This window comes from Passer montanus, unplaced genomic scaffold (assembly GCF_014805655.1).
Source record: "Passer montanus isolate IOZ18808 unplaced genomic scaffold, ASM1480565v1 scaffold157, whole genome shotgun sequence".
Taxonomy (NCBI): Eukaryota; Metazoa; Chordata; class Aves; order Passeriformes; family Passeridae; genus Passer; species Passer montanus.
The window spans coordinates 46,774-67,025 of record NW_024362827.1 but is presented as its reverse complement, the minus strand read 5'-3'; the positions used below and the strand labels follow the sequence as shown (position 1 = coordinate 67,025).

The window sequence follows — 20,252 nt, the reverse complement described above, 5'->3', positions numbered from 1 at the left end:
GCCAGGGACACTTCCACTGTCCCAGGTTTCTCCAGCCTGGCCTTGGACACTTCCAGGGTTGGGGCAGCCGTGGATTCTTTAGGAAATTTCCATTTTTCCAAGCAGCAGCTCTTCCCTGCCATTAAATATCTCCACAAACCCCAGCAGAACAGAGCCTGGAGTTGTTGAATTGCCATTTTCCTCCCTCAAGGCGAGTTTGGATTGGGTCAGTGCAGCTGAATTCTGGGTTTAGCTCATCCCTGACCTTCAGGGACACCCTCCTGCCTCAAATCCCATCCATTCTGTGATCCTATAATGAAACCAAACCCAATTCCATGCCAGGCTGGAGCACCCTGGGATGGAATGAGGAGGTTTCTAAATTCCTGCCACCCCAAACCCTTCTGGGATTTGATTCCAACCCACCCAGGCTGTAATTCTTCTGCAGCTCCACAGGATGCCACTGTTCCTCTCCTGGACCTGCCCAAATCAATCACCCGGGATGAAACCACCACAGACTGCAAAGGCCATTTACAGCAAAATAAAACCCCTCAATCTGGCCTTGCTTGAGCCCCTCCCAGCATGAGAGCATCTCTGGGCCCTGCTGGGAGGAAATGAGCACCGAAATTTGGGAAGAAATCTCCTCAGTTTGTGTCACAGCAGCTCTGGAATCATCTCTCATTCTGGCCTGGCAGCTTTGGTAAAACAGAGCTCAGTCTCTTCTCAGTTAAAATCCACCACCACAGTTCTTGGGCTTGGCAACTCCAATCTCCACTTTGGCTACTTAGAGGGGGAAAAAACCTATTTTCACCAGAATAGCACCTGATTTAACTTTAAAATACAATTTACCTCAAGTTTTGATGAACTCTCTCCTTATCACATCCCCTGCAGCTGAAACTATTTTCTCTACTGAAAGTAAAAAAAAAAGTCAAATGAGCAGAAACTTTGTTAAAAATATTTATTTAAAAAAATACAATTGTTTTGCATGTCTGGTTGCACATAACTATTAACATATGATTGACTTGAATAATTTGCTACAATGCTTTTTTTAAAGCCAGCTTGCATTATACAAAGCAAAATCCCTCTGTCAGTTCTTACATAAAATAGTTTTCTTTAACTATTCCCACCCCATTTTTTTTAAAAAAAAAGATTGCAATACATTGATTTTTATTTTGTTGCATTTTTTTTTTTTGCACAAAAATCGAAGCAATAGAAAAAAGTCACCTGATTTCTCAGGAAAGACCTTCATGATGTTTGAATAACAATTCCCAAAGAGCCACTGCCAAAGCAGCATTTGTCACTTTGAAGTGTCAGGACAGTGCAAAGGAAGTTTTTGCATCTTAAAAGCTTTGCCTCCTGATTGTATTCAAACCTGAAATGTGCTCAAACAACTCCATCCCTGCCCTAATCCAGTTGCTCATACTCTGAATTTTCAGGATGATTTACACGCTGAAGGTCTTCCTAAATGTTATCTCAGAAGGTTAAATAAAAGCAAAATTTAGTAACACTGAACAATTACTGAAAACTTTGGCTATTTATGTACTTGCATTACATACCAGCATTTTTTTTTTAAACACAATGGCATTAAGATACTCTAATAAGGTATTTAAAAATAAAAAGTTAGACTGAGAAGCAATTCTGTCCCAGGCAGGGTCACCTGGCTGGAACAAGGGGTGACTTTTACAGCTGTCTTGTCCAGAAAAGTCTCCAGTGTAGGAAGTTTCAGACACTCACTACAACAAAACTTTGCCTCTTGAATTTGTAATATATATATATTTATATATATTTATAGAGAAAAGAAAAATGCAACTCTGTTCTGGAAAGAGCCACTGGAAATGTTCCCCCTTTCTGTTGTTTTCCCCACTGATTGTTCTGGAAATCCCAGCCAGGTAAAACTGGGAAAGGCAAAACTCCAGCCCAGAGCTCCAGAGGGAGGGATCTGCTCCCAGCTCCCAAAAAACTGCCAAGAACCCGGCTCAGCCTGAAAATTCCAGCAAGGAACCACCCCAAAAATCACCTTCCCAAAGCAGATGTGCACTCCAGGAATGAACAGGACAACACACGCAGCTGGGCGGGGGTCCCAAAGCGGCTAAAGATGGATTTAAATGGATTTAAATTGATTTAAATTGATTTAAATTGACTTAAATCCCCCCAAGACACAAAGAACCTGCCCAGCCCAGGAAGCTGGAGCAGCTGCTGCTGGATGTGTGCTGATTCCCAGGATTCTGGCCTCCCAGAATTCCTGCTGGACAAGGATGATGAATTCCAGCTGCCCTGATCTCCTGTAGGGGACACGACCACTGTGTTTCCCTGGAATTTTTCCCTTTTTTTTTTTTTTTCCCCAGCTTTATTATTCCAAATCAACTTCTCAGCTCTAAAAACAGAGGGGAAGAAGCATTAAATGTGCTACTGTACCCATCACAAAGCACTGTGACGTACATAAGGCCATCTGGTAACACTGCAACAGGCTACAAAACAGGTTGGAAAAGGGAATTTCAGGATCTTTCTCAAAGCTACAAAGAATAAATCTCAACCCTGTTCACAGAGAATGAAACGTTTCAAAAGTATGTTTTATACAGAAAAAAAAAACCTCTGTGCAACTGAACAACAGCACAATAACAACAAAAAAATAAAAAGTCAACACAATTCTAGGAAGCAGTTTCAAAGCTTGGAGGGGTTAGGACATGCTAGGGAAAAATAAAAATAAAAATACAGCCCCAAAACTGATCCCAGGGAGCTGAGAGCAACGCCAGGGATTGGAAAATTGGAGCCCCCCCACCCCAGCACACAGCACACTCCAGGAACCATGCACAGGCCACCCTCAGAGCCTCCCCGTGCCCCAAAACCACAGAGAAATCACCCTAAAGGAAAGGAAAAAATCAAAATAAACAACGACAGCTTCCAGTTATGGTACAGCACTGCTGAAATGGGGCTGGAATCAGCTGCAGCCTCTCCTCACTGTCTCCACTCGATCCCTGATTTCCAAGGCTCAGGATTCTCCTGTTTGAGATGAAAACCTCCTCCAGCACAACCTCAGCAGAGAAATCTCTGAAATCAAGCCCAAACTTCTGTTCCATGCACACAAAACTACTCAAAAACACATTTAAGACATTTTTTAAACGGGAGATGTGGCAACCAACAATGTCAAAAATAAACCTTTGGCAACTCACGAGTGCGCGCTGGGGCAGGATTGATTTGAGTGCTAAAAGAGAAGGAAAAAACCCAAAAAATCCTCCCAAGGGAGTGCAAAATATTTCAAAGTGGCCACTGCAGAGTGCAGAATCTGCTCAGAGGGAGGATGGGGATATTTATCTGGATTTTTGGGAACACATCCTGCCAGGCATGACCCACGTGTGCTCCAGGCAGACTTTAAACACTGAGGAATCTAAAAAAAAATACAAATTTTCATCTCAGAGTGTGCTTCTCATCAGGGCCTGGAAGAGCTCCACAAGCAAAATCTGCTGCTTTCTTTGGGAGGTGGAAACAAAATTCATTTTTTGCCAGTTTTAGGGTGGTTTTGTTCCAAAATAATTTATAGGAAGCAGATATTTTGTTGGAATATCCAGGGAGAAACAAGGCCTTGCCCACCTGTGGTCAGACAGAAAAACAACCTGCAGGGAACACCTTCTCCTGATTCCTGCTTGTTCCTGGCAGGAATAAAATCCCTCAGTGCAGGATTGACTGAAACCAAACCCAAAATTTCACCTTTCTGCCCCGAGCCCTTCAGGGAATCCCGACAGGAATGGGCAGCGCTGCCCTGGTGGCTCCTCTGTTTTGCCCTCCTGACTAAAACCAGGCTCTGGAGGAAGATTTGGTTCCATTCCCAAGGATTTCTCTCTGTCCAGAGCCACCTCTCCCCTCCCCAGTCGCTCCCAGTGGAATTCTGTGCCCCAAAAATGCCTCAGGAATGAACAGGACAACACTGGCACACAGCTGGATGGGAATGGGGGTGCTGGAGTGGCTAAAAATCAAATTAAATTGATTTCAATCCCTCCAAGACACCAAAAACCTGCCCAGCCCAGGGAAGCTGGAGCAGCTGCCAAAATCACCTTCCCAAAGCAGATGTGCACTCCAGGAATGAACAGGACACACACAGCTGGGTGGGGGTGCTAAAAATGGATTTAAATTGATTTAAATTGATTTCAATCCCCCCAAGACACAAAGAACCTGCCCAGCCCAGGAAGCTGGAGCAGCTGCTGCTGGATGTGTGCTGATTCCCAGGATTCTGGCCTCCCAGAATTCCTGCTGGGGAAGGATTCACCCCCCGATCAATTCCAGATCTCACACACAACTGCTGTGTTTCCCTAGATTTTTCTCCCTTTTGCATTTTTTTTCCCAGTTTTATTATTCCAAATCAACTTCTGAGCTCTAAAACCTGAGGGGAATAAACATTCCCCAAGGCAAAGGGACATAAAACTTTTGGGATCAACTGCATTTGATCCCAAAATCTTCCTCTGCCAGCTCTGATTCCAGCAGCTCCTGTCCCACTCCCCTGGATCTGCTCACACTCAACAGCCACTGCTAATTGCTGCTTAATGAACTCCAAATCAACCCACGAACCTCTGTTTAGGCAGCAGCACCCTCATCAAACACCCTGGAGAGCTCCTGAGTGAATACTCAAGGATTTGGGGCTCCTCTCAGGGGCTGCTTGCAACGCCCCACTCTGATTTTGAGGACAAAATCACCCCACCAGCTCAGAGGCCAAGAGGTCTCTTATTTTCTTTTTTTTTCCCCCATTTCTACTCTTCCAGATCCAGATTCTATTCCTCACAGAGCTGAGGAAGGAAACAAACCAAAACAGCCACCAAAACTCAGAAGTTTTTCAGTTCCTGTGGATTTTAACAACGTTCTCTGACCCACTGCTGAGGATGATTTCCAGAGCTGACACTGAGATGGACTGGAAACAAATCTGCCTTAAAAATGGAGAGGTTCAACTGCAGAGCACATCAAAACTGCCAGAAAACAGGAGCAGAACGAGGTGAATAAAGGAATGAACCCACCAGAGGGGCAGAGCTGGTCTCAGCTGGAGGAAAAGCTCCAGGAGGGGAGCAGGGCCCTTCACTCCCCCCCACCCCAGCTGGAGCCCCAGGGATGGAGCTCCCCGGCCTGGGGGAAGCTGGACAAGGAGATCTGCACCTCAGCAGCTTCACTGCCCCCTGAATCAACGCCAAAAACCCAAAATGTTCCATCTGGGAGATAGCTGAGGTCTGAAAATGCATCGGGGGGAAATGATCCCCACCAAAGCCCTTCTGTTCTCACACACCACCCCATCACCCCAAGGATTCCATGGACACAAAGCTGGGATGCTGCAAGTGAAAACAAGGAATTGTCCAACCCCAGGGATTTTATCCCTTCCTATTGCAAACCAGAGCTTGAATGTGCCAAAAGCTGGGCACAGGAATTGCATCCCCTGCTGAGGACGGCTCTGAAACAAAGCTCTAAACCTAAAGCTGCTGCTAAAACAACCCCAAAATTCCTCCATCACCCTTTTACCAGGATCACCTCCCCAGGACAGACAGAACACCCAGGGCTCCATGGCCATGGGCCATTTTCCTGCTTCCAGGAGCTGCTCCTGCCAGGAACTGAAAATCCAGGATCCCAAAGAGAGCCAGGCAGCAGCAGCAGCTCCCCATGGAAAAATAAAGCAAAACAAAAAGAGATTTCCAGAAGCAAGACACGAGTTCAGCTTCCAGGATTCCCTAAATCCTAGGGAATTTGAATGTTTGGGTTTCATGGAAGGTGTGACCAACAGCAGGGGTTTATTCCCACCTCCAGGACCTGGGGAGGATGCTGGGTTCTTGTCTGTCTTCTACCAAAATGCTTTGACCTCCCACACAACCCAAGCCAGCCAGGAACAAACTGATGCAAAAATTACCAAGCATTCCACAAAACCAAAGCTACTCCAGCAACAGGAACCTAAGGAAAAAAAAAAAGCTTCTGTAATGCTGCATTTTTAAATTTTTTTTGTTGTTTTGTTTTTTTTTTTTAAATCACCACGGTACAGAACTAAACCAGAATCTACTCTAAGCCCACCTGCCTTAGGCTAAATTAAAAACAAATTGTGAGGAGCTGCACAAAAGTGCTCCTGAAGTGACCTAAAGAACCAGCAGGTGACAGAGCTGAGCCCCCAGGGAGCTCTGTCAGGAACGGGACCCAGGAGGAGCTGGCAGCTCCCTGTCAGTCCAGGGGCCTCAAGAGGCAGCACATCAAAAGGAAATATTCCCTTCAGTGACCTGAAAACTGCAGCGGAGAAAAGGCAGCACGGGCTGCTCCTCTCCCACCTCCTCTCCCTTCCCCAGCTGCCTCCTGAGCTTCTCATCCTGTCCACACTCATTTGTTCCTGGTGGAAAGCTTCCCATCCAGGCTGCATTTCCACAGGAAAAGCTGGATCTCTGTGGCACAGCAATTTTGGGAAGCTTCTTGGAGAGGAGCAGGAGCCCACAAAGAACTTTTTTTTGGGCTTGACCCTCTGCCCAAAGCCATAAAAGCTCACAAAGAATTAAGTGCACAAATTTTCAACAGTTAAACTTGGCTTTTCTCCACAGGGGAACAAGGGGGAAGGGAAGCAATTAAATTGCAAGTTTTTAGTGCTCATTCATGAATTTTCAATTCGAATCCCAGCCTGCAAATGTCAAAAGTCCAAGTATTTGGTAGGCATAAAATTGGCCAACCTGAACCAACCAAAGTGCTGCTATTTATACAAACTCTAGAAATTTCCCAGAGCAGGCTCCAAACATGCAAACCAAAAACAAAAATTCCAGATGCCTGCTCTTCATGATCACCTGCAGCTTCGCTTCTGCATTTCAAAAATAAAAATAAAATTAAAAAAAAGGTCAATATTGCACATTTTAAGAGCTGCTGGTGCAGGAATTTCCTCCTGCATCTGCTGATGTCTAAATGTGAAGCATTTTTTGCCTCTGACAGGAGCCAACAGGAAGACAGGTCACTCCATGAGCTCACTCCCTGCTTCTCCACCTGAAAAAGGAATATTTTTTTCTCCCACTTTTCCCCTGGGCAGGTGAACAATGCCCAAAAAAAGCGACTCTGTTCCACCCACCTGTCCCAGGTGTCACGTCAGGAACACACAAAAGTGGTTTTTCTGTATCTCAATGTCAGGACATAGAAAGGGAACATCACTGCAGGAAAAGAAAAGTCCTGGGTGTTGTGGCTTTAAAGGGAATTCCAAGCCTGCAAAAGTGGCAGAAGGAAAAACAAAAAAAAACCTCTGGAAAAGTTTGAGTTCACCACTTTTCCACGGAATAGGTGCAGTATTTACAGCAAGCTCTGTCAGCTCCTCGTGCTGGAGAGGGGAAAATCTTCCTCTGCTCGTGGCAGCTCGGAGGATGATGAAGGAAGAGATGTCTCCAGCTGTTTTCTGGGAACATTTGGTGGGGAAGATCCTCTGACACCCCCAACTCAAAGCCAGAAGTTGCTGCCTGACATCAGATGCCCCAGATTGGAAGGACACAGAGCCACAGCCCAACACTCCCAGGCTGAGGGGCTGAGAGAGGAGCAGCTCTCATTGTTTCACCCCTCAGTTTTCTTAAAAGGCCTCCTGAGGTGTAAAAATCCACCTAGAAATTCCATCTCACCTCCAACGGCTCTGGGAAACAATCCTGCATCATGAATCCAGGACACCAAGGAGGTGAAAGCAGATTTACCACGAGCTTAAACCCCATGGAATCCCCTCAACCTGGTTTGGGTCAGTGCTCCCTCCAAAAAAACCCCAAAATCACCAGCTCCACTGCAGAACCTGGGACCAGAGCTGGCAAAAGAGGAGCTTTTCCACGTGGGGAAAAGCAGGAAGCTTTTCCAGAACTGTGGGGAAAGAAGAGCAACACTAATTGTGGGATGTTGCTGTTCTCACTCACCCTGCTGGGCTCTGGAATTGCAGGTCAGGCAGCAACTTCCCTGATAGAAACCCAGGGAAAATCCCCCAAAAACCCAGGGGAAATCCCCCAAAACTGCAGGAAAACCCCCCAGAACTGCAGGGAAAATCCCCCAAAACTGCAGAGAAAATCCTCCCATCCTGCTGAGCCAGCAGGGAGCTGCCAGGCTGTGGCACAAGAAATGTTTGGACTCCAGCATTCAAACTCTGTGAGAAGTGGAAGGAGCTCATCCCAACCATTGCTGGGAAGGGAAGGAGGGCAGGGAAACATCCCAAATCCAGCCCCACCTCTTCTCCCAGGGGCTCCACAGAATTGTCCTGGACATAAACTTGGAATAAATCCTTGAAAAAAAAAATAATTTCTCCCTGCAAAAAACAAAACAAAAGAAAAAAAAAATAGAGACAAGGGCAGCAGAAAAGCCCCGGTGCTTTTGTTGCTGCTCAAGTCGTGGTGCCCCAGGGCACAGCTGGCAGCACACACCCCATTCCCAAGCTCCTCCTGGAATGCCAGCTTCCATCAGGATTCAGGGTTCTCCTTGATGAGCACGGGAAGCAGAAGAACAGAGGGTTTTGTTTGTTTGTTTTTCAAGAGTCACAGAGAAAAGCCTCCTCTGGTGCTGTTTGCTGCAGTCAGTGCAGACTCAGTTGCTGCAACACCACCCAAAATTCCTTTTGGAATGGGGAAAAACCTTCCAAATTGAGGAGGAGAAGAGACTGGAGCTGCAGCTCCTATTAAGGCGTTTGCATATACATTCCCAACCTGGGTTCTTCCAAAAAAAGGGGGAATTTTTGCACAAAAAAAGGCTTTTTTTTTTTTTTTGATTCGGGAATGGCAACAACTCCAACTGTTGAGAATCTCTGTGGAATTACAAACTGCTTGTTTTAAAAAAAGGTGGCAGAAGGGAAGTGTCCCATGTTTGCCTTGCCCACTGTGTCCTTCTGCAGGAATTCCATGTGCTATGTCTTCTGCAGATCCGGGGAAAAGGGGCCAGGGGTGGAGGGTCCATCCAGTCCAGAGAGTGTAAATGGGCCATGACTGTTCAGCACGGATGGAAACTAAGAGATAAAACAAGAATCAGCAAAAAAAACCACTTTAATTCAATGTTCCTCCCATATCTGTGCACAAAGGAGGGGGGAAAAAAACCCAAATGCAACAACAAAACAAAGCAAAACCACCCCAGATGTCAAGGATGCTCTTGGCTTCTCACTTTTAATTTATTTTTTAATGCCAAGAGGTGTCACAGTGACCCCATACCCTCATTAAAATGTGATTTTAATCCAGGTTCTGAGGAAAACAGGGTCTAAATTGCCCCTCAGTTAATTAGCAGCTGTTTCCAGGCTGAAATATCCAGTGTTATTTCAGCCCTCCTTGTTTATTCCCTGTGCTCATGGTACAGATGAGGAACTTCCTTCATCTCCATGGAGATGACAGATCCCAACCTAGAAGATTTCATTAAATTCTTTAATTTTAAAGAAATTAAATAAAAAATAATTAAATTGATGAAATTCTACCCTTTGCCTCAGCAAATTCAGGCAGCAAATGTGGTAATTCCAGGGCCAGAGTGGAAGTGTGAGGGAAAAACATGAGAATTACAACTAAAGGAGGGTTTTTTTTTTCAAATAGAGTGGATTTTTTTTTTCCTATATAGTAAAAAATATCCTGGCCTTGGACACTTCCAGGGATCCAGGAGCAGCCACAGCTTCTCTGGGCAACTGTGCCAGGGCCTTTCCACCCTCACAGGGCAGAATTTTATGGATTTCCTCCATAAAAATCATCAAAAACTGTGCCACACATCACTACAGAGATCAAACACATACTATTTCTCCTCATTAGTTGTGATATTAATTACTATTTTTCATCAGGAGTGATTGGAGCAATCAATAGAGTAGAAAATTTCTAAAATTCAGAAAAATCCCAACCAAAAAAAGGTACAGGGAGGAAATTTTTACAGGAAGAACAGATTTAAAAAAAAGAATAATCTCTCTCTAAAGAGAGATCAATTCCAACCATCCCTAAAACACCAACATTTACAACATCCTGAAACAAAACCAGGTAAAAAAATAAAATTAATGCCCTCAGAAGCTACAAGAGGGGGTCGGAACCAACAACTCCTGCTTTATTTCTGCTGCAAATATTGGGAATAAATGATCCCTGTGGGTGTGCTGGGAAGGGATTGGATAAAAACCATCCCTGGAGAGCTGGGACTCACCTGGAAGAGGGTGTTAGCACCTTGCAGGCGGGCAGGGCTGAGCGGGGCCACGGGGCTCAGCGTGCTCCAGAAGTGGATGCTGGACAGCAGGGGGCTGGGGGTCAGCAGGATGGGCGTCTGCAAGGGCACCACAAGGGCTGTCAGAGGCATTCCCAGGGAGTTCCAGCTTTTCCCCATGGAATTCCAACCTTTCCCCATGGAATTCCAGCTTCTCCCCACAGAAATCCAGCTTTTCCCCACAGAAATCCAGCTTTTCCCCACGAAATCCAGCTTTTCCCCACGGAATTCTAGCTTTTCCCCATGGAAATCCAGCTTTTCCCCACGGAAATCCAGCTTTTCCCCACAAAATTCCAGCTTTTCCCCACAGAAATCCAGCTTTTCCCCACAGAAATCCAACTTTTCCCCACAGAAATCCAACTTTTCCCCACAGAAATCCAACTTTTCCCCACAGAAATCCAACTTTTCCCCACAGAAATCCAACTTTTCCCCACAGAAATCCAACTTTTCCCCACAGAAATCCAACTTTTCCCCACAGAAATCCAACTTTTCCCCACGGAAATCAAGCTTTTCCCCACAGAATTCCAGCTTTTCCCCACGGAATTCCAGCTTTTCCCCATGGAATTCCAGCCTTTCCCCATGGAATTCCAGCTTTTCCAGCCTTTACTGTGGAATTCCAGCAGGGAAATTCCAGCCTTTCCCCATGGAATTCCAGCCCTTCCCACACAATTCCAGCTTCTCCTGTGGAATTCCAGCAGAGCAAATTCCAGATTTTAATGTGGAATTCCAGCCTTTCCCTGTGGAATCCAGCAGGGAAATTCCAGCCTTCCCCACAGAATTCCAGCAGGGATATTCCAGCCTTTACCCTGGAATTCCAGCAGGGAAATCCCAGCTTTTCCCACAGAATTCCAGCCTTTACCCTGGAATTCCAGCAAGGAAATTCCAGTTTTTCCCACAGAATTCCAGCCTTCCCCATGGAATTCCAGCAGGGAAATCCCAGCTTTTCCCACAGAATTCCAGCCTTTACCCTGGAATTCCAGCAGGGAAATCCCAGCTTTTCCCACGGAATTCCAGCCTTTACCCTGGAATTCCAGCAAGGAAATTCCAGTTTTTCCCAGGCTATTCCAGCCTTTACCCTGGAATTCCAGCAGGGAAATCCCAGCTTTTCCCACAGAATTCCAGCCTTTACCCTGGAATTCCAGCAGGGAAATCCCAGTTTTTCCCACAGAATTCCAGCCTTTCCCTGGAATTCCAGCCACAACACCCCCTCAGCTGCCAGAACTCCCATCCATCCCCTCCTTCCCCTCCTCCCTGCCAGCCCCATCCAGCTCTCTCTCCCTCCCCTGCCTGAGCAATCCATCCCTTTTTCTCCCCAAATCCTGCTGGCAGCCACAGCAGAGCAGCTCCTCCTCCAATCCAGCCCTCTGGAAAAGCGGGATTCTGGATTTAAGAAGGAAAAACCCACAAGCCTCAAGGCCGCTCCTGGTGCCACCAATGCCAGAACAACAAAAGGAGTTTCCATCCAGCCCCTGAATATCCCAGGTTCACCAGCCAAGCACTTCCCAGGGTGCCAAAAGAACAATTCCACTTGGATTTTGGTTTTTTTTTACTTCTCCCCTGTCTTCAGCCACTTCAGTTTTCAACCAGCAGCTTCCCCATGGTTTCATTTTAATTCCAATTTATTGCAGGGGAGAGATCACACAGATACAGAATGATTTAACAGCCCTGCTGGATTCAGTTCCCTTCCAAGTTTTCCATGAGACATGAAAGCTTTCCTTTCCCACACAAAGATAACAACCAAATTAAGCAGCTGCTCTTATTGCTGCTTGCTCACAAGACTTTGGCTTTAGCTAAATGCTACAAACTGAGTAAAAACAGCTCAGCAGACACCTCTGTGGGTCTGGTTTTGAAGGGTTTTCAGGCCCAGCTGAAGGATTTAGGAATAATTCAGCATTCCCCTGGCAATGTTTACAAAGATCCTGCTGGAGCTGGTTTGGGTTCTGCCTCCACATGCCAGCCCTGTGTGCATGCCCAGCACCTGGGCACACTTTGGGGTGAATTAACACCAAACTTGTGTTTAATTAAAAAAAAAACCAAAACACAACAACCAGGGAGTGACATCCTGAGTTTCAAATCTCTGCATACAATGAACTATTCACTTCCCACTTGCTGTTTTCAAGCATAACATTATCACTATTGTTAGTTTAAACAAAAAAGAAAAAAAAAAAAGAAACCAGGAAGGGAATTTAAAGGGGATTTGGTCACCTGAGAGAAAAGTGCTGGAGTAAGAGAAGCAGTTGGCAGAGAAGGACTCAGGATGCCCAGAGGACTGGGATCACTGCCTGTGATGACCAGAGTGGGAGCCAGCTCCAGCCCTTTGGGTTTTTTCGATCTGGAGAGGTGATTGGCAAACTCCTTCTCCAGCCCAGCTGAATCCTGCTGCTCTTTGGGCTCTGGGGACTGGTGCTGGAGGCTCTGGGCCTGCTCCAGCTGCTGGGAAGCCACAGACTCGATGTCCGTGTCAATGTCCAGGTCGGGGTTGGAGCTCAGGGGCGGCGAGGGCGGCGTGGAGGGCACCTGCAGGGCGGGGGAAACTGAGGGCATGGGCGGGGTCGGGGTGAAGCTGGCGCTCAGGTTTGGCAGAGGGGCTGGAGGAGCTTCAGGGACGCTCAGCTTGGGCAGGACCAGCGTCTCCAGGGTCTGCAGAGTCTCCTCAGAGCCCAGGGGGAGCGAGGAGGTCACGCTGGGGGTGGCAGAAGCCGTGGAGGGGACAGCCACTGCTGAAGTGGTGGAGACCAGGGGGGCAGAGGGAGGCTTTTTGGAGGGCATGGTGACAAACTTGATGACAGAAGGGGTGGGGTCCTGAGGTTTCTTCTCCGTCAGCTTCTCGGCAGGGTTCTCGATCTTGATGGACCTGAAGAGCTTCACGCTGGAGGAGTTGAGGGAGTTGAGGGTGAAGGAGGAGTACAGGCCTGAGTGGATGTAGTCATTACGGCTGGAGGGCTTAGCACAGGACTGGGATTTCTCCTTGCCACAGTTTTCCACGTCCTTGGGGGTGCTGGTGACCTCCCCAAAGCCGGGCATTTCGGGGTCCCCCTCGATCCGGCCCACCACGAGGGGATCCATGTTCAGGATCTCTGGGTACGACACGAATTTGTACACAAACTTCTTCCCGTTCACCTTCTTAATGATATTCTGGGGGGAAGAAGACAAAGTATATTTAGACCTTTCTTCAGATTAATTTTCTTCCTACAAACACTGCCTAAAATAGGCAGAGGAATTAAAGTCTGTAATCTTTCAGCCAAAAAAAAAAAAAGAATGTTTCTTCTTTTCCCGTTTTAAAAACACCCTGCGTGTTCCAGTTCTGTTCTCGGAGCTGGCAGACAAAACAGTGCAACAGGTGAGCTTAACCTGACATTAAACATACTAAAAACAGCCTAAAAACTGCCAAGAAATCCTGTGTAACATCAAAAAATGCCCATTACCCCCAGCAAGGATCACTCAGCTGGGAACACTACGGGTAATTTAATAGAAGAACTTGCTAAAGGGTTTCTCCAGGAGTGCAGAACTGAGAGCTTGCACTTCAAATCAAACCACCTTTATTCTTAATAAGATGATAATAAAGGAAAATAAGCAGCTGAACTCGTCAGCAGAATGCAGGCTAATCAGTTATTTCAATACCACAGAACAGCATCTGTCAAACTTGTTTTGCTCCTCAGCGAAATGCCACACACACTTTGGACTTGGAATTATCCTTATTTATCATCCCCCGATTGTTGCTGAGATCTCTCAGCACCGAGGCAGATTTGTGGCACCCAGGAATGAACAGCAGCACCTCCCACCTGCTCCGGGCTGAGGCTCCTCAGAAACTGGGGGTTATTTTTATCTGCTCCACTCACACACGAGCAGCCGTGGGATAAAGGGAAACAAAGGTGAGACTCGAAGATGTTGGATAAACAAAAGCTTCTTACTCTGCTGGGCTGAAAACAATGGTCAAAGTGAAGGTGAAATTCTGAATGCGCAGAGAAAATAAAAATACTTAGGGATGGAAAATGTTTCTTTTGAAAGAAAGAAACGTAAAGAGAAAAAAGATCTGGAAGTGGTGCAATATTCACGCTCTCCATCATCATCCTCTCTCTCTGTGCTTTACCTGGGTTTTAACCCTTGCAAGGGTGTGTATTTTTGGAAGGGGGATGAGGATCCAAAGGCAAATTTGTATTAGCAAAGACACCAAGCCACCAGAACATCCCAAAACAACCAGCAAGGAGGAATCAGCGCAGCAACAAACGGAACGAAAAACAAACCCAACACCTTTAAACAAAGCAGCCCAACTTCCTTCAACCTGGCAGAGGCACAGCAGTGCCACCCCTGCCCTGGAGGAGGAGGGCACAAAGCTCCTTAGCTGAGAGGGATGAGGATTGGAGCAGGATTTCCACCCTACCTTCACGTAGTAGTAGCGCAGCGCGCGGCTGAGTTTATCATAGTTCATGCTGGGCTTGTTCTTGCGGATCCCCCAGAGCCTGGCCACCTCCTCTGCCTGCAGCAGCTTGAATTCCCCGTCGTTGGAGGTCCAGCAGATGATGTTCTTGTTCTGGGGCTCTTGGAGCAGCTGGAGGAGGAACTGCCACAGGGTGATGGCACTGTCCATAGCAGAGAGCTGCAAGTCACAAAGGCAGGTTAAGGCCGGAGCATTTCCCTTCTCTCTCCCTACAAGCTGGGGGGGGAATGGAGCAGGGATTGTTATTTCCAAAGCCAGCAAGAGTAAAAAACTATTAGTCACCAGTCGTGAAAGATGTTCCCTGCAGAACTGAGGGGCTGAGTGCCAACTCTGGCGTCTCCTCCCACATGTCAGTACTTTTCACATGGGTTATATTTAGCCTCATTTAACTAAATCAGGTCACTTTGGGTAAGTTGCAGTGAGTCACTACCCCCAAAAAAAATGTTTCCAAGTTGTTCCATGTTCACCCACTCTGGCTTGTGCTGCTCTGTGAGAGAGAGCTCAGGTACACCCAGGTAGGGCTCAAAGCACCCCCTCAGCTCCTCCTTTCCCTCCTGCTCCCACCTCAGAGGGAACTGCAAAGCTCCAGGAAGATGCCAGAGCCAAAACAACTCAATTTTCCCCTCAGTTTCCAGTCCAGCCTCTCAATCACCCCAATCTCCCCTCAAATCTTTGTTTTCCAGGTATCACCCCTGGTTTTTTTTAATGAGAGTAAACACAGAACTAAATTAAAATTATTGCAAACACTGCCTGTGCTTGGTTCTTAATTCCTGCCACGTCTTACCCACGTCAATGATTTAGGCTGGGACTTTCTAGGACTGATATCTGCCAGTTGATTCCTGCTCTGAAGTTGTTGATGCATAAATTCATCAAGGACAGATCAGGCAGATAACATTTTACCTCAACCATCTCTGACTACACCAAACAATATTTCCTCAAATATTTTTCAGCAGAACACTCATCATTCTGGATAAGAGACAGTGTGGATTAAGCCAGACAAAATATTAATTCAGCACCTCCTATCGATTCTCTTAGTCCAGAACTGTTCAAATAACACAACTTAAACTTTTTCCTGTGAAATAAAAACAGAGGAAAAATGCTCTGGGATAGTGAATAACATAAATAATTCTGGATATTCATAAGCACTGTATTTTTCCCCCTAGGAAAGGGGGTCCAGGGGCTCCATCTGGGTGAGTTTGATATTCAAACACCAATCCCAAGCTCCAAAGGCACCAAGCCCAGGCTGGGGGAGCAGGAGCCAGGCTGGTGCTGGGTGCTGTCCCTGTGCACCCAGGCTCAGCCTGCCCTGCCAGCTCCTCCTTGCTCCCAAAGCCTTTTATTCCAATCTCATTAGTGCCCAGCACTTAGCCAGCCCTAAATAAGGAAGGGAACTGTGTCCAGGGGAGAGCTGAGCACTCAGGGAGCCCAGGGACAGGATTAGAGCTGAGCTCACACCCAGCTCTGGGGGAAACGAGGTGCCCAGGCCATGGCACCTGTGTGGGCACCTTTGTGGGCACAGCCCGTGGCATTGCAGCCCTTCTGCAGAATCCCTGCCTCATGGCACACGGGCTGATGTGACATTGATCCAGGCAGGTGAAGTGCTGCAATTACACGGAGCAATCTGCAAGTGAAGGACACCCACACCCCCTCGTCAGGCTGGCCCGAGGTGCTTTCCCTGTTAATTACTGCACACGTACAACTCCCTGCTTGCCCAAATTAATTGCTCGGCACTCGAAGAAACTGGAGGCTGTGCTTCCAGACTCTTCCCACACTGCTCTGTGCTGTGCCAGCTGATCCCTACAGGATTTAGGGCCCAGGAAAACACTTTAAAACCCTTCCAGGACCGCCTGGTGCTGCCATTTACCCCCAACACGCCAGGCTGGGAACGCCAGGGCCCCGCTCTCCGGGGGATGATGCAGCCACACGTGGTGGAGAGCACGAGGACTTGGTTCTGGCACCCAGCAGAGCTGTCAGGAGCACGGAGATGTGCTAAGAGAGAGCAGGCAAACCAAGCTGAGTGATTTATTCCCACGCTGCGTTTATCTCCAGCGCTCTGGGAGCACTGCACCAAACTGATGCAACGTGGAAAGCAGATTAGCAACAGGATTTCACAGTGGCAAAGGATTTTTTTTTTGTTTTTCCCCACCCCTCCTGCTAAAAATCCACGCAGCTTTCACCCCAGAACTGAACTGGTGTTATTTCATGGGGCTGCTTCCCTTAGGAAGTTGCACCTTGCTGTTAATTCCAAGCTGACCCAAGCCAAGCGTTGCTGCCCAGGTCACAGCTGGTCTGGAATCCAGCTGGAGAAGCCCAAAGCAGCACAAAGTTCTGTAAAACAGCACGCAAAGAGAGGCCAAAATGATGGAAAATACTATATATTAAAAAACAAACAGAAAAAAACACCCAGCACCTTTCCCAGAGATGAGCTAAGCCCTGTGAGGAGCGTTACCAAAGTTAAAGAGTTCATGCTGCTCAAATCCTGCATTTTCCAGCTGGAAGGATCCTCAGCCAGGGGCAGAGCTACAGACTGTACTGGAGAGCAATTCTGATCAAGTTCCTCCTGATGTTCCTGGCATGTGCAGCCCCAGGCGTGTCACGATTCTGTCCATCACTCAGAGGACACATGGCACATCCCCAGCTTGGAAAAGTCTTCTCTGAGAAACATTAAAAGGGTGGAGAGGCCTCACTGATCCCTGGCTGTCACTGAACAGGAGCACAGAGTACTCTGGTATTGTTCATGGATGGGTTTACTGCACAAAACACAATGAATATTCCCCTTTATTAAATGTTCACTGCATTCATCTCCAGGGAATGATGGAGATCCCGCAGTGGAACCTCATGGAGACTTCAAAGAAATGGAAAGGTGGAGTTTTTCTGGAGGTTCTGTCCAAAGGGATGGCCAGAAAACAACCTTGGCAAAGCCAGGGGATCACAGGTGGATTTTGCCCCTCCAGAGTCCCCCAGAGAGCTGTTAGCTGGGAAAGTCCAATGTGTATCAGGAGACAATGTTGTGTCTCATTTAACTTTAGTACCCAACTAGAAAAATACACAAAAAACCTCTTGTTTCTCCAGGAAAAAGCAGAATATAAAAAAAGCCCATCACACAAGATGTAAAATGAAAACCAGCACGGGTGAGCTGAGCACCACCCATGTGAGGAAAAGGTTTTTGCTCCTCCAGCAGCCAGGGCAGGAGGCAGCTCTGCCTTTCCTGAGCCTTCCCCTGGCACCAGGGATGAGAAACGGCTCAAGAACCCCCTGCCCCACACGAGTGAGGCTGAAACGTTCTCTCAGTTTGTAAACAGCATTTCAACTTTTACATTTCCTCAACAGCCCCACTCTGCTCCTCTCAGCTCCCCAGCAGCACAAAATCCCCTCCCAAGCCCAACCGCATTTCCTCCAGGACGAGCACACCGATAATCACAAACAAATTACCAAACCTGCTGAAACCATCCTTTTGTGAAGGTGCTTTTCCCTCCTAAGAGGAAAAGGGAATGAAGCTGAGAGCCTTTCCCTCCCTGCGCCGTGTGAGCAGGAGGAAAAAATAGTTGCTGGAGGCAGAGGGCAGCTCTGCTTTGTAATGAGGCAGCTAAAATAGAGCACTATTATTGTCTTGAGATCTTCTCCGACGCCTACGGGTGACCCTGGGAGCTCAGCAGGAGCTGCCAGGGTTTGGCACAGAGCTCCCAAAAAACCTGAGCCTGCCCTGCTGCTGCAGCTCTGCTGGAGGCCTGCCCTTTGCAGGAGTTTGTCCAGGAAAAGCAGCATTTGGGATTTGTCTCTTCCCCTCCGTGGGATTACAGGGCCTGCAGGTTTGGCTTTTCCTGGCAATGTGAGGAAGCGGCACAAAAAATCCAAATATTCACCCTCTGTGTGGCCTGGGAAGGGACTAAAGGCGGGATTAGGGGTTAGGCCAGTCCTAACCCCCTCCTTCGAGGTCTCCTGGCACGTTTCCTGTGCTTTGACTCAACCCAAATAATCTCCAAGAATCTTTCACCTCCATTTGTTGCAGCAGCCTCTGCTGAAGCATCTGCAGCCTGATGACTTCTGCAGATGGGCTGAACAAAAAAAAACCAAATCCTTGTCAGGCCCCCAGGCAGGAAGAAAAGCGGAAAGGAAAGGAAAGGAAAATGGGAAAGGAAAATGGGAAAGGGAAATGGGAAAGGGAAATGGGAAAGGGAAATGGGAAAGGGAAATGGGAAAGGGAAATGGGAAAGGGAAAGGGAAAGGGAAAGGGAAAGGGAAAGGGAAATGGGAAAGGGAAATGGGAAAGGGAAAGGGGAAAGGGAAAGGGGAAAGGGAAAGGGAAAGGGAAAGGGAAAGGGAAAGGGAAAGGAAAGGAAAGCCGGGTGTCACAGCCAGGGGACAGCCCAGAAAGGGCCCTGGGGACACAGAAAGGGCTTCCAGCCCCGAAATAAAAACCGGGGTAAAGGCAGGTACAGGTCTGGGGAAGCTCGTGGTGGAGGTGAGAAAATCAAGGCTTAGATTCCAGGAAATGATAGGAAAATACAGGAAAAATCCAGGGAAAAAATCCAAGGGAAAAAACTTCCAGGAAAAAAAAATCCAAGGGAAAAAACCAAAAAGAAAAACCAGGGGAAAAAACAGGAAAAAAAAACAGAAAAAAAAACAGGAAAAAAAAAACAACAGGAAAAAGGCAGGAAAAAGGCAGGGAAAAGGCAGGAAAAAGGCAGGAGAGCAGAGCCTGCTGTGACTGCAGCCCTTGCCAGGCATCCCAGGTTTCAGCACTCTGGGAAGGGCAGGAGAGAGCAGCAGGAGCTGTGCAGCCCCTCATCCCTGCTCTGTTGTGCACCACTGCTCTGCACACAGGCCTTGGGGGCTGCCCCAGGAAAACAAACACTCGTGGCTGAAGGAGAATTTTGGAGGTCACAGGCCCAAACCCACAGTGAAAGCATCAAAATCTAGCAGGATTTTCCCCTCTCTTTGTTCAATTAATAAATGAGTAAATAAATCATCCTCATCCTTTCTTGTTGTGGGCCATGGTTGATAAGTGTCCAGTTAAAATGGGTATCAAAATAAAACCAAGCAACAGTTTTATCAGCAATATTCCATCCCTAATAAACCTTTCCCAAAAGCTTTTCCACCTCCCAGGGTTGTGACTCACCTGAACTGGTACTTTTAGGATTGTATCAATTTTAATTAATTTTAGAAAGAGCCGACTGTGAAAAAAAATCCCAAAAAACCCCACAAACCTGCTGTACAAAACCTGCTGTGAACTGAGGCCTTTTCCAGAGCACACACAGGTGAAATGCCAGGTAAAAACCTCTTAAATGTGTAAAATAAAGGAAGTAAACAAGGAATTCAAACTAGACATGCAGAATTCTACACTCCCTTAAAAAATCCCAACCCCTGGCAGCTTTCCAAGTAGCAATCCAACCAAACCATCTGTAACAAGCACCAAAAATCAAGGAAAAATAAGGAAAAAGCAGCCCAACCTCTAAGAAATCCTTGCTTTCCCCTTGCCTCTGGCATTCCCTGCACCGTGGCTCCCAATCCAGGCAGGAAAATCAGATTATTGTGCAGGAGAAGCCGTGGTTATCAGGGCAGGAAGTTCCTTGGAAGGAAATGCTGAAGGATGTCCTCATGATAAGAGCTGCTCCAGAGTTTTCATTGCCTAATCCCACTCCAAGCCTCTCTTTTATTTTTTTTTTTTAACTCAAAACAAATG

The 20,252-nt window shown here is 47.1% G+C and overlaps 1 protein-coding gene across 1 annotated transcript; it reads right to left on the bottom strand.

Annotated features, from left to right (window-relative positions):
• Positions 1–920: 920 nt before the first annotated feature.
• ELK4 (ETS transcription factor ELK4) lies at positions 921–20,041 on the bottom strand. Its single transcript, XM_039702570.1, has 5 exons — positions 20,020–20,041; positions 14,513–14,728; positions 12,337–13,266; positions 10,075–10,191; positions 921–8,920 (listed from the first exon to the last, which is right to left on the bottom strand). Exons 2-5 carry the CDS (start codon positions 14,717–14,719, stop codon positions 8,822–8,824), a joined length of 1,353 nt encoding a protein of 450 aa, XP_039558504.1. The 5' UTR covers positions 14,720–14,728; positions 20,020–20,041; the 3' UTR covers positions 921–8,821.
• Between the last annotated feature and the right edge of the window lie 211 nt (positions 20,042–20,252).

Bases quoted from the DNA above. Each gene is read 5' to 3' on its own strand.
- ELK4 (XM_039702570.1), bottom strand. From the start codon at position 14,719: ATGGACAGTGCCATCACCCTGTGGCAGTTCCTCCTCCAGCTGCTCCAA. The intron at 13,267-14,512 runs GTAGGGTGGAAA...TCTTCCCCCCAG, and splicing joins TGCGCTACTACTACGTGAAG to AATATCATTAAGAAGGTGAA. The intron at 8,921-10,074 runs GTGAGTCCCAGC...TTTATCTCTTAG, and splicing joins GTGCTAACACCCTCTTCCAG to TTTCCATCCGTGCTGAACAG.